At 35.4% G+C, this 15191-nt stretch overlaps 1 protein-coding gene across 2 annotated transcripts; it reads left to right on the forward strand.

The window, feature by feature from the left end:
- The first annotated feature begins 10382 nt into the window (after positions 1 to 10382).
- LOC105042716 (deoxyribodipyrimidine photo-lyase) lies at positions 10383 to 14728 on the forward strand. 2 transcript variants are annotated; one of them, XM_010920014.4, is made up of 8 exons: positions 10383 to 11081; positions 11187 to 11419; positions 12014 to 12171; positions 12312 to 12348; positions 12456 to 12514; positions 12881 to 12962; positions 13905 to 13976; positions 14123 to 14728. In XM_010920014.4, exons 1-8 carry the CDS (start codon positions 10400 to 10402, stop codon positions 14270 to 14272), a joined length of 1473 nt encoding a protein of 490 aa, XP_010918316.2. In that variant the 5' UTR covers positions 10383 to 10399; the 3' UTR covers positions 14273 to 14728. The 2 variants fall into 2 exon arrangements, with proteins under 2 accessions (XP_010918316.2, XP_010918315.2); XM_010920013.4 differs by having other exon boundaries at positions 10390 to 11081; positions 11179 to 11419.
- The last annotated feature ends 463 nt before the right edge of the window (positions 14729 to 15191 follow it).

Here is a 15191-nt window from a genome sequence, read left to right on the forward strand (position 1 = left end):
CTACGGGAGATCTTTCAAGGCCACCTCCAAAAAGGAGGAAGCGAATCAGATCATGCTAATCTACCACTAAAGGGATCTAATTTTTTCTTTGATCTTTTATTTTCTTTACTTGGATCTAGTGATCTTTGCTATATAATTGACTTAGTTCACATAAAATTTTGAGTCCTTTATGATGAGTTGGATGGTCTTTCTCTCTTTATTACTTGCTTTTAACTTAATTTTTTCATCTTTGTTGAGTAGCTTGTATACCTTTACTTTCTTTTCGTTTTAAGTATATGAAGACGGATAGATAAGATCCAAGACCCTTTGATTTTGACCCCTTAGAGAGTCTCGACAACATTAGAACTCTGATTGTAGTATTTTTGGTTATATTCTCAAAAGGTTAGATTTTTTGTTTCTAGATCCTATAAAATTTTATGCCTTAATAGGCACATGATATACAATCCTAAACCCCTTCCATATAAGATAGTTTGGACCTAGGCCTTCGTGCTAGTACTAGATGTGTTGCCTCATCATATGATGTCTTCCCTAATACTAAGGCTCAGAGTCCACTGAAGTCTTTACCTATTCTTTTTTTTTACTTTTCAACCCCCCTAGGGCCATTCTTTGATGGAAAATGTTATAGAAAATTGATTAACTTTTTATTGGCTAACTTACCTATGTTCTCATACTTCTTTAGATAGATAAATTATTTTTCTATCAGTCAAAATTTTTTTTATTTTATTTCTAAAATACCCCCACTACTATAATAGTATAAAAATATATTATATATTATATATTATATTATTGTATAATATAATATAGCTTAATATGATATTATATTATATTATTATTATCATATAGTAATATGCTATTCTTACTATGATATAATGTATTATTATAATAATATAATACATTGCAATATAGTATATTATATTATTATGTATAATAATGTAATAAATTATTATAATATAATATAATATAATATATTATTATTCTAATATAATATATTCTAATATATATTATATTATATCCAATATTATAAGTAGATAATATATTATCCATATTATATTTTATATTATGATATATTATATTATATATAATATTTATGTAATAAAGAATATTATGAAAAATATGGGTAGATCTTAGCAACTTTCTTAGAAAGGTAGTAATAAAAAAAGAATATGGATAACAAATTTTGAAGTCATTTTTTAATATATAAAAAAATATAAGTAAATTAATTTTTTAGTCAAATATTATCTAAAAAATATTTATCTAAAAAAATATAGATTATTGGATAAGTTTTTTATCCTTCAAAGAATGGACTTAAGTTAGTGGCAATTCTAAATGCACTCTACATTGTAACTTTCTTTTTGAAGATTAATTTTATAATTATCATAATAATTATCATTATTTTTTAAAAAAAATATTTCAAATTTTAGTACTAAATTGATAATTATTATAACTACTATTATAATAGTAGCAAAAAATGGAGGAGAATGGAAAGATAATAAATTTATCTTTTCATTTATTTTTATCAGATAAAAATATGATCATTTTGTACAAAAATTTTTTAAGAAGAATTTAACATAAATTTAATTTTTTAAAAACTAATGTTTGATTTAGAAAAATATAATGAAAATAACTATCATTATCTATATTTTAATAAATTATTAAATACTAAATAATTCATTATAATTGTCATTGTAAACTATACCATCATAAAGGCTAGATTATAATACTCGCACTTGAAACTTTGACATGCGCATGACAGAGTCCTTTACCATATTAATGTAATTAAATTTTTTTTATTAATTTAATACAGATTTAACTTTTTTATAAGGATGATATAAAAATTATAAAATATTATTTTAAATAATATTTTTTTAAAAAACATCATTTGAAATAGCATTTCTTTGATCCAAGTTAGCATCTGTATGGAATCCAGTCAAAAAAAAAGTGAAAAATGCCATTCAAAATGATATTTTTAGAAATACCATTTTAAATGATATTTCTTTTAAAAAATATCATTTTGAATGATATTTTTTGAAATGCCAATCAAAATAATATTTTTATATTTTTATATATATTAAAAAAACTCAACATCTGATGGCGCTTTTAAAAGTGCCATGCCATATGGCATTTCTAAAAATACCATTCAATATGATATTTTTTCATCACACCTATGATATGTTTTATTTATATTTTTTAAATTAATTTTTTGGATGCAATATATTTTTTATTATTATTTATACTTTTTTGTGAGTGATATTATGTTTTAAACAATTTAAATAATTCTTTTCATGTGATATTTTTTTTTCAACTTTTTTAAGATATATCTGAAGATCATGACTAACCATATAGTATCCTAACATTTAAAATTAAATAAGTAAAATATCTAAAACTTCCATAGAAAAATAATTAATAATATAAGATACAACAAAAATATACATTCACAAAAAAATCTTACAATACTACAAATCAAAAAAATATTAAGTCCCACAAGGACGTCGTGGTGCCCGTGACGCTTGGATCTTCTCACGAAGGTTCTCAACGGTCGCTTCTACTCTTGTGTCAGCTGTGATGGCCCCTCTCCTATATCAGTGGACGTCTCCTGAGCATACATATCAGGAATAATAGGTGCTGTTGGAGCATCTACGAGCTGAGTGACCCCCTCAATCTTCTTATCTGGATCCAATGATGGATCTATAACAAAAAGATCAGACTACTTAGATAAAGAGTCGTAATGCCAACTCGAACTCAGTACTGTCATCTGGGGCATGTAGGAAGATGAAAGTCCTGGCATATGTGGATCAAAAAGTGATGGCATATTTCAAATGATGTTTCTAAGATAATTTTTTTTCTTCATCTTAATCTTCGGTGCGTGATATATTTTATTTAAATTTTTTAAATCAAATTTTTTAGATGCATGATATATTTTCTTATTATTATTTATACTTTTTTTGTGCATGATATTATTTTTTAAATTAATTTAGATAGCTCTTTTAACATGACATTATCTTCCTTAATTTTTTTCAAGGCACATCTAAAAATCATGACAAACCGTATAGCATCCTAATACTTGAATTAAACAAGCAAAATATCTAAAACTCTGATAGAAACAATAATGAATAATATAAGATAGAATAAAAATATACAGTTTATAAAAAAAAATCTCACAGTACTACAAATCCAAAAAATACTAAGTCCTATAAGGGTGTCATGGTGCCCATGGCCGCTTGAACCTTCTCACGAAGGTCCTAATAGTCGCTCCTGCTCCTATGTCACCTATGATGGCCCCTCTTCTATAACAGTAGACGTCTTTTGAACATACATATCAAGAATAACAGGTGTTGCTGGAGTATCTACGAGCTGAATGATCCCTCATATGGATCCAATGATGGGCCTGTAACAAAAAGATCAGACCACTCAGATGAAAAGTCATGATGCCAACTCGGACCCGATACTGTTATCTGAGGCATGTAGGAAGATGAAGGCTCTAACATCTGTGGATCAAAAAATAGTGGCATATGTGCAGCATGTAATGATGACATCTACGAAATACATGGTGTTGGTATATCTGAAGCATGTGGTGACAGTGTATATCTCATATCTGGCACATAGGATGCTTCAATCACCGTCAATGTCCCTAAACATGATCTCTCCATCTCCTGCAATATCCATATCCGCTCGTCCTCATCAATCATAGATAGAGCACGACGAGTGTCCAACATAAGACCTGACAAACGATCAGTCTACATAACAAAAAAAAATTAGCAATACATTATAGATCATAAAACAAAGATATAATGTAGTTATATAAAATATTTTGCATTAATGATAAGAAGTAAAATGAAGACTTAACGAATTGAACTTGAATATAAGATTGATATAAGACATAATTTTTGAGGTTTTACCAACATGCGCACTGGAGAACTCTCATCCTCATATCTTGAAACTGCATATCGAGGCTGCCCAATGACTGATACTGTAATGATAAAAAATCAAGTCATGTAGTCTTCGGTATATGGATGACCTTCCAATATATGATCTCATGAACTATATGATCTCATCGTACATTCTAAATAGTGATATACTATGCATATTTGATACGCCAATCAATATGAGCTCTCTCTTGTCGATCAATACAATGAAGTCGCTGGCTGGTATCAAACTACTCTGAGATACCCTGAATCTGACCAAACTGCCATAGCACACGATCTGAAAGGTGCCACTCCACCACATCAAAATAAATAAGCGGCACCCTAGCAGTCCATATATCATATCCATCCGTGCAACTCTGTGGTAATATGGACAATATCTGATCTGCATATGACTTCCACAAAAATTGATAGAGTTAAAAATAAAGTGGGATTAGTAAGCTCATTTTTCAATAGACTATGAATACTATAAAATGATTTTATACATAAATTCAAATTATCCATCTATGTGTATCAGTCAATGTATCCAGCTGACATCTATAAACTCGTGCCATCTTTGTCGACATATGGTGAACATCGAATGCAATATTCCATCTACTCGACAGTATGTTCACATTATTTGAATTTCATCGGATTAAAAGCAATCGTAAGTTACAAGTAATGAAATTAATATTTGTATACCTATATCCCTAAGGTGCATCTAATCTGAATGGAACATCGGGGTCATGCTGCTTTAGTGGCATCTCAAGCAATTGTCTCTGCAATGGACTGATAGTCGGCGTCCTCTCCCATGCCCAAATCTGCCAATTTAAAAAAAATCATATATGATATGCCTAATCAGAGCTATAATAGAATGTAGAAAATTAAAATTTGTATATCACATACTTGCAATAATACAAGATAACCTCCGATCTCTGACTGGTCTGCCATAGAACTCCGACATATAGCTCTAAATGGACAAGCTAATACTGCATTGCTCCAACTGAGCCTACGAGTGAAATCTAAATCCTCTAATAATGGTAAAAACATCAACTTCACCTTGTTAGATGAAGTATCAGGTAAAAGGGCACCTCCTAGTAATCGCAGTACGTAGCTTCTAACATATTGTCGCACCATCTCCTCTGGTGTATCATCTCCAATATGAAAATATCGATAATAATCATCCAAACATTCTATCCTCAATCATGAATGATCAAAAAACTATACCTCGGGCTGAAATCTTAGTAATCGATAGCATATATTCTGCCATTCTGGAATGCTAAGAGTGGGATCAGCTCCTGTAATTGCTTCACCATCAACTAATAGTTCGGTGAGGATACAACATCCTGTAACGTGATGGTCGTCTCACCGAATTGAAGATAAAATGTGTATCTCTGGGCGCCATCTCTCAAGAAGGCAGTAATAAGACCAACGTCCATCTATATCTGCCAATCTGATAGACTCCATAAACCTCAGATATCGTAAATAATCTATAACTCTATTTGGGATGTCCTGCGTCCTCCATATATCAGCATCGGCTTGTCGTAATCGAAGATATCTGGGCTCTGCAATAAGATAGAATAATTTAATAACGTGTATTTCTCAAATAAAATTTTTTTTACAAAAATAAATAGTAAGATTAGGAATAGAATGCTTACATTGCCATCAATGATGTCCTGTGAGCGATGATCTCCTGTAATATAAGAATACTATGGTCTCGAGAGTCCAGATGCCATCCCTCATAAGCCATAACACACTAATAACTTTAAAATAATAACACACATCTCAAGTGTATTGGAGCATGAGAAATATGAAACTAATTCATTTCATGATAAATATAACTCTGCAATCATACATAGAACAATGGATAGAATAATACACAATTTTGAACATAGATTACATAATAGTTCAACTATCAAAAATATATAAAATAATACATAACTCTAAAAATACATAAAATAATATATAACTCTTTAATGTCTTCCACTACTTGAAGTTGATGTGTGTGGAAGTAACCTAGGACAGCGACGACGATCATGACCCTGTTTCCTAAAAATACCACAATGATTCTTGCTTCTTATTTACCTATCATATATCTCATTTCGCAGCCTTGTTGATTTTGACCTGCTTTTCTGCTTAGGTCTCAAATGATGATGATCAAGAATATATGTAAACATATGTGTGGACATCCAATAGTCTTTATATGGTAATAGATAAAATTTGCCACTCTAAGCATTCATGTATGCCGCAACTGTATATGCATTATCCATGAATCTACTAAAATATATAGCAATTTCTTGACACATAGCTAAAACGTGTGAACAAGGATATCTATAGATGCCTCACTTTTCACAAGAATATTTTCTGTCACTTAAAATCACAGTTTGAAAATTTTTTTCACTTTTTAACCCTATACTTGCTCTCTTCGTAAGCACTTCATATATGCCTCGTTGGATATTGAATGTTGTTACAATATGCTGGTTAGCTTTAACTTGATCTTCTGCAATTTTAATTGTAATATGATGAGTAAAAAAACTATTTGAGTTCTCCTGCACATATCTTAAAGCTTGGGTACATCTCATATTAAAATATTTCACAAGACGGTAAAATATCATTTGAACATAAGCTATAATCGGCACATTTCTAGCTCCTCGTAAGATATTGTTAAAAATATTCGATAAATTTATAGTTAAAACACGATAGCACATGCCGACATCATATACCACTGTCTACTTCTCTGGTTTCAACTCAGACAGCCAACTCCAAGCCTTTACATTCACTGTCTTGATTCTATCCATGATAAAATCGAGTTTGCGAACTTGATGAGTGCTCCCTGCTTGCCATACTGCTCTTTTGAGTTGTATATTTTTAAAGTGAGTGTTGAAATTATTGCAGATATATCTTAAGCAATATCAGTGATAGGCACGTGGTGGACTCCATCCAATAGACTCATCTGCAATGGCATTCAATATACCTGGATGTCTGTCAAAATCAGACATATTTCATTTCTATCTTATGCGATATGTGTCTTGAGCTGAAAAAGAACCAACTCCAACTAGCAATCATCTCCTTATCCATAATTGCATATGCTAAGAGATAAATCACATTCTTGCATCAATTTCTATTGCAATTAGCATCTTACCTTTAAACTTCTCATACAAGTGTATGCCATCGATGCTGATCACAGGACGATAGTGCTTCCAATCGTGGGTGGATGCTTGGAAAGCTCAGAAAATATAATTAAAATTCGTACATCGAAATTTCCAGTGAGGAAGAAATCCCATTAAATAACAGTGCCGGGGTTTGCATTTTAGAGTGCAATCATATAATAGGATAATTTTGCATAAGACAGCTCATATTCTCCATAAATATCAACGAATATGCCTTCTGTTTTCCACACCATGCTTTCCTGTATGACACTGTATATTGAAATTGCTCATTAACGGCTGTCACAATAGCTTCAACTTTAACACTTGGATCTTTCTCAATCACATATCGGATTGGTATGCCAATCATCCTTCTACTGACATATTTGTGATCTTGGCTCAATCCCGTAAATAAATAAGTGTGACAATCTTCATATCTTGTGATCTGAAAATATTCATACTTTTTCAAAATTGCAGCATAAAGCCTCCGTTTACATTCTTGTTAGTATGTGATGATGCACATCGTATGGATCATAACTTTGAATGTGACTGAACTATATTGTTTGTCCGATACTTCCAAATGTGATAAAGATCAACAGCTCTCTTTAGCTCATCTTTACTCTGAAATATTAGATCTATAAAAAATTCAGTCATCGAGAAGTTTCAAAATTGAGAGTCAGAGTTCAATCTTCGACCAGTACTAACACCATCATCTTGATATAAATTTAACTTGCTAAAAAATTATGAAAGTTCATGCCAACGAGGTTTAGATTCTCCTATATTATCATCTTCATACAAATAAGGTTCAAGTTCTCCTATAATATCGGACTAATTATCTTCATCATCATCTTTATCTTCATCATTGTTACTGTCCTCATCAAGCCATTCTTTATCAGCCTCATTCTCATCTGATTTAAAACCTCGGTTATCAAAATTTATTCCAGTAGTGACCCAATCATCACCCCCCATTTGAGTGTCATATCTCACATTTACTACTTCCAGCATAGAAGAAGTCACCATAGACGAAATTACTATAGGAGAAATCACTATAGGATTTTGAATAATTAGATAACTAGGGCCAACAATATTAGAATACTGTTTTGCAAATATGGCCTCAACACTAATGGTTCGCACCATTGGACTTACGAAAGGCGAAGAAGGTCCAGAGGTATTGTCCTCTTGGATTAAAAGCCTACTAAAGTATCCAAACCTCGATACCATCATTTGAGTAGCATTTTTACTAAAAGTATATCTTCCTTTTCAATATATAATTCAATATATCGGTATTCTGAAAATTTCAAAAGAAATATCAGTATTTCTTAGACATCTTCATCACCATCAATTGGAATTAAGATATACTTGCTTTGCATTAGCTGTCCCGATAAATTAAGAGATCTCTATCTTAATTTGATTTCATATTTTTCTCTGTCTATAGAATACCACTGTATAAATGGTCCAATAATTCTTGACGTGATAATGATGAAGATAGTCTAACCATCCGGCTTGCAAATTGACTGTACTGCACGCTATCTTCATCATTTTCTATTGTGCCATCATAATACAATAGTAAATAACTTAAGCATTGACTATTTTTTCAAAAAAATTTGATAATATTAAAATTAAAATATTTAATATTAATAATTATTTTAATAAAATACTTACATAATAAATACATCCTATCATCAACTAATAAGTAAAGATGGATCCTATCCATTCAGGAATTGCATTAATTCTATAAATAATTACAGTAATCAAACGATACGCAATAGAATTTGAGAGAAATTTTGATAGTATTTTTTCTTAGTTCTCTCACACAACTGGAGATGTGTGAGGAGAACTAAAAAAAAATACTATCCAAAATTTCTCTCGAATCCTCTGCGTATCGTTTGATTACTGTAATTATTTATAAAATTAATTATAATTCTTAAACTATCCAAATTGAACAGTCAATTGATCAATGTACATAATTCTCCCATCTATATAAAAATATATAAATATATGGATACCGTAAAATATGTACATTAATCAAGAGACGGATTTATGATTCTATACAATGCAATATATTTAAATTTTTTAATCAAATTTTAGAAAAAATCAGATTACGATCAATTTTCAATAATATAACAAATAATATTAATATATTAACAGATATATTAAATTAATGAATAATTAATAAAAAATATGACTGAAAAAATTTAAAAGGAGAGAGAGAAGGAAGAGGAAGGAGAGGTGCGGTGTGGGTGGGGGGTTGTCAAATGGGAGGGGGAGGGGGTATCGGACGGGTGGTCGGTCGGACAGAGGGAGAGAGAAGAGAGGGCCAGTCGAGGGGGCACCGCGGGGGGAGGGGTGGGGGGGTTGGGGAGGGGGCATCGGACGGGTGGCCGACCGGGCAGAGGAAGAGAGAAGAGAGGGCCAGTGGGGGGGTCGGATGGGGGGAGCAGGGGGCAGCCACCGGTAGGGGGGAGAGGGGGTGTTGGATGGGGGGAGCAGGGTGCAGTCGGCGGGGGTGGGGGAGGGGGGTACGGGGTGGGGCAGCTGGTGGGCGGCGAGGGGGCTGTCAGATGGGGGGAGGAGGGGGCTGGAGGAGGAAAGGGGAAGAGGGTGAGAGAAGGAAGAGGGACGGGGGGGAAGAAGAGGGGAAGGGGGAGGGGAGGGGGCTGTAGCTTACCGGCATGGGTCAGAGAGAGATTGATCGTCGGAGAAGAAGGATCGGGAGAGTCGTCGGAGAAGAAGGATCCTCAATGAACGTTGAGGTTTTATATATATAATATAAAAAAATTATTTTGAATGATATTTTTTAAAAAAAACATCATTCAAAATGACGTTTCTAAAAATATCATTTTGAATGATATTTTTTACTTTTTTTTTGTGATCGGATTCATGTAAATGCTGATTCAGATAAAAAAATATCATTTCAAATAGTATTTTTTTAAAAAATATATTTAAAATGATATTTTTAACTTTTATATTATTTTTATAAAAATATTAAAATTTATATTAAATTAATAAAAAAATTTAAATTATATTAGCACGATGAAAAGCTCTTCTTGGCAATACTTGATTGTCATTAAAATTTTAAATATGTATCATTTTATTCTTTTCATGCAAAAAATAATAATTTTAATATATTTTAATGCAAAATTTACCATTTGCAACCGCACCATCATCCTCGGGGGGTTGAAGCAGGCCACGCTTCACGCCCAACTTAGAGCCTCGCTCGCCCACACGCTTCCTCCCTCCCAACGTGTCCTCTTCCCCGCCACGAACATCTCCGAAGTCCCTCGACTTCTCCCGCCTCTCTTATAAACAACTGCTCCCCTCTCCACCCACTTCTTCCTCTCCCCCCTTCCCCCAATGGCACCCATGTTACTCCCCCCACCACCGCACCCAAGCTCGAAACCGGCCCCGTCCACCCCGGCCGGGTCCGCGTCCTCAGGCCCGGCTCCTCCCCCTCCCCCCCGGGCCCCGTGGTCTATTGGATGTTCCGCGACCAGCGGTCCCGCGACAACTGGGCCCTCCTCCACGCCGCTCACCTCGCCGCCCGCTCCGCCGCCCCCGTCGCCGTCGCCTTCAACCTCTTCCACCCCCGCTTTCTTGGCGCCCACGCCCGCCAGCTCGCGTTCATGCTCCGCTCCCTCCGCCTCCTCCACCTTCGCCTCCACTCCCTCGGTCTTCCCTTCTTCCTCCTCCGCGGCGACCCCGCCCACACCCTCCCCGCCCTCCTCCGCCACCTCGCCGCCTCTGCCCTCGTCGCCGACTTCTCCCCCCTCCACCCTGTCCGCGCGGCCGTTGCCGACATTTGCGACCGCGTCGGCCAGGAGGTCGCCGTCCATCAGGTCGACGCCCACAACGTCGTCCCAGTCTGGGCCGCCTCCGATAAATTGGAATACAGCGCCAAGACTATCCGCCCCAAGATCCATCGCCTCCTCCCCGAGTACCTCGTCGAGTTCCCCGAGCTCCCGCCGCCTGCCGTCCCTTGGACGGCCGACGATCCGCCGGAGATCGACTGGGGAGGGCTTATCGCCGAAGTCCTCAGGTATTCTCATGGTAAAAGATTTCTCCTTTTTCACCCAAGGAAAAAAAATCGAATTTTGATGCGAAATTTCTGAACTTGGAGGTGATTTGGGTGTTAGGGAAGCAGGAGAGGTGCCGGAGATTGAGTGGTGCGAGCCGGGGGAGGATGCGGCAATGGAGGTGTTGATGGGGAGCAAGGATGGGTTCCTGACGAGGAGGTTAAAGAACTATGAGACGGACCGCAATGATCCGTTGAAGCCGAAGGGGCTGTCGGGCCTCTCTCCTTACCTGCACTTTGGGCAAATCTCAGCCCAGCGTTGTGCTCTGGAGGCACAAGCATGGAGGAAATCTTGTCCCAAGGTGAGTTCTGAAGGGTATTCTTTAATCGGAATGGCTATATCCTCTGACGAATTTGGTTCATGATCAAGAATGAAATTGGAATAGAATTTGAATACTAGAGGAGAGTAGTGATTGGGTTTTAGAGGATTGGGGTATCCCTTTCCCTTTTGGAATCGCAATGGGTTTAGGACTCCCCTCACCAAATACCTGGAATGGAAGTCATTCATTTCCATTCCCATTTCAAAATCCAACTCTCTCCAACCAATCATACCTTAATGCTTGTTTATAATCCATTGACTTCCTAGGTTGAAATGTAGATTGACTATAAGTAAATTTAGAGCATTGATTCAACTATATTGTATTCACTTATAGAGTCATAAAAAAGATCAATTTTGTGAATGTTTATTTGTCAATTATCCCAATGAATAACTGCTTCTTTCATGTTGGTGGAACAAAATTTGTACATTTCACGGGAAGCAAGCTGCAAATAATTGGTTTGGATTTTGGATTTTCTTCTTTAACTTAGTATCAGAGGAGTTGTATGATTCTAAATGTTAGAGTATCTGATAGATAAACAGTTCTGTTTATTTAATCTTGCAAACGAATGTTGCATAGTCAGTTGATGCATTCTTGGAGGAGTTGATCGTGCGAAGGGAACTTGCAGACAATTTTTGCTACTACCAGCCTCTATATGACTCATTGCAAGGTGCATGGGAATGGGCTCGCAGGACATTAATGGACCATTCTGCGGATGAAAGAGAGCATCTCTACACGTAAGTTGATTCACTGCTGTCTGAGATTGAGCTGGTCTGTTTTTATTGTGATGGAAGATAATCCTTTCCTAGTTTCTAAGGACAAGCATGCACTTGTTTTTGGTCACATAGTTGCTTAAAATCAACTCATCTGAATGCAGGAAGGAACAACTGGAACAAGCAAGAACAGCAGATCCTGTAGGATTACCATCTGGAATGTGATTGGAGGCTTTGATTTGATTTTAGGTATCGGGGTTGTTGCTTGATTGTTTTACCATTCTAACCACATTGCTTGCTGATTCCAGCTATGGAATGCATCACAACTGGAGATGGTCCATTATGGAAAAATGCATGGGTTCATGCGGTAAATAACTTTTTTTTTTCCACAATGTCTTTTCCCCTTAGTTCTATGTTTCTGATGCATGCTATTAAGAAATTTCTTCATTTAGTAATGTCAAACATTGGATGTTTACCGAACATTGTGCATTAGACAATTTATGCAAGCCCCAAGCAAAAACATTTTGTTAAATAGAAGCTTGCATGTAGAACATGAGACAACAATTTGGTCCCTATTTTGTTTTTGTACTGTAGCATTAATTCATGATCCTCTATGTTGTTGAAAGATTGGGACATTTATGTCACTATTATTAATTTAGCGTTCTGTTAACCGAATCTGTAGATTTCCTTCAGTAAAACTGCTTTCTTATTCTAACACAGTAGTGCTTGGCAGGATGTACTGGGCCAAAAAAATTCTTGAGTGGACAAGCCGCCCTGAAGAAGCACTTTCAATAGCAATATACCTAAATGACAAGGTATTGGCCATCATTTGCAGGAAAAGGTGCTTAGAAGTCTTTATGCTATCTTTCGTGGTTTTTTCTCTTCTACATGGCCGAGATGTTGGAGTTAAACATGTCTTGAAAAGGGCAATGGTAGCTATACTAGTAATTTTTGACTTTTGAGAACTAAAAGAATTTGGTTTCAAAATTTCCACAATCCTACAGACTTAATATCTTGACATTTGGTGCCTTCTTTCATTCACTTGCAATCACTAAATAATAAAACATATAGCACTTTTAATAAACATGAGGATCTTGCTTATGAAGAATAAATGATTTAATCTGGAGTTATATCTCAAAGGATGAAATGTGTCTTTGAGGAACTATTCTTTTGGATAACTATCAAGTTATTGTTGAGTTTATGATAGACTAGCATCCTGGCCTCTTAGATTTATATATAAAAAGTTATATTTGATGAACTTATTTTTCTTGTTTAGTTGTTTTATAGTTTCAGCATCATTGTTGGTTTACCATAAAGTAAAGAGAGGATTTTGGATATTTATGAGATAAGTCAGTTGTTGGCTTAGGTTGCAAGTCTGCTGCTCTTTTGTATTCTCCATCGAAGATGAAGAAAGAAGGAAAAAGAAACAAAATGATGTACCAAAGAAAACCTTATTTATAAATTTTTACAGATATGTTGCTAAAAGTAGCATCTATGATTGACACTTGTAGAGATCTTCAAGCCAGTCTATGAAATAGTAATGATAGGTTGGACAAGAACTGCCATCGCTGCATCATGTTATTATTCTTGTAGATTGGGAGGGAGAGCCATCCAATGTGACGCACATAATGTTTGTTTCTAAGAGATACTGGCGATGTCAGAATTTGTTCCTAAAGTTTCATTCTTTTCTTTGAGGATGGAAATATCACCGTCGTTTACTTTTTCCCTTCATAACCTGATAATGTTATTACTTGCAGTATGAGATCGATGGTAGAGATCCAAATGGCTATGTTGGTTGCATGTGGTCCATATGTGGCGTCCATGATCAGGTTTGTGTAGTTAAGCTACAACTTTTTACAAGTTTAGTGCTTCTCTAGCATTCCTTTATTATCATCGTATGATGTTCTCATATATGTCCTTGCAGTTACATAATTGCAGGGCTGGTTGTACCTAGCTTAATGTCTTCTAATTGCAGGGCTGGAAAGAGAGACCAGTGTTTGGGAAAATACGTTACATGAACTATGCAGGCTGCAAAAGAAAATTCAATGTGGATGGCTACATAGCCTACGTAAAAAGACTGGTAGCCAAACCAAGAAAAGGAAATCAGAAAGCCCATCAAGTTTGATACCCAAACGTTCAAAGATCATAAAATCTGAATAGAATACTTTGAAGATGGAACCGGCAGATGGCTGATACCATCCCGCATCATGGCATTTAGCAAGAGCACCTTGAAGTCCTGAAGCATGACACATCTACATAGACTTATTTCTATAGCATTGGACTTCCTCTTCTTATGTCCATTTACTCAATCTAAGTTGACTATTTTGGGTGTTTCAATATTTGAAGATCCTGAAACAGATCGCTGATGACAGCTCCATCGTCATTGTGTGATGGATGGAAATGCAGATCTAGCTCGTAGATTATCTGATATGTAGGACACAGACTTGAGAGTGATGACTAACATATTTTATGTCAACTTGGAATGCAAAGATATCTTCTAGATTTCTTGTCTTTGTACATTACACAGGATGGTATGTAACATTGCTATTAGTAAATGAGATTCTGTTCATCTTTCACCACCTACTCATGTCTCCTTTTTAATGTTTTCTTCGATTTCATACACTTAATAAAGTCAGATTGGCTCAAATCTCCCTTACCTACAACAACAACAAAAATGAATTTCTTTTTCAAAAAAAAAGAGGAAAAACTATGGCTTTCTGTTGATAGGCATGGCCTGATGAAGGATTGTTGGTACATAATCACTCTTGTTGCTTCCATGATGGCATGAATGTCTCCTTCCTCCTGTGTGGTAATACTTTAAGAAATATTTCAGAGATTTGCTAATTTGAATGTCTGGCAAATCATCTAGCAAAGTCAGTCTCCTAGGTGTTAATGTGATTATCTAATGCATGTTTATTCATTCACAGGAGGTATCATGGAAGACACGACTCTCTGCATGGTCCTTCAACACAGGAAAAGTTTGTTGAAGGCTTATAATTCTTGCAAGAGTCCAGGTATGGAGATGCGCGTGGAGATCTTTCTCA

The sequence above is a fragment of the Elaeis guineensis genome, chromosome 4 (assembly GCF_000442705.2).
Source record: "Elaeis guineensis isolate ETL-2024a chromosome 4, EG11, whole genome shotgun sequence".
Taxonomy (NCBI): Eukaryota; Viridiplantae; Streptophyta; class Magnoliopsida; order Arecales; family Arecaceae; genus Elaeis; species Elaeis guineensis.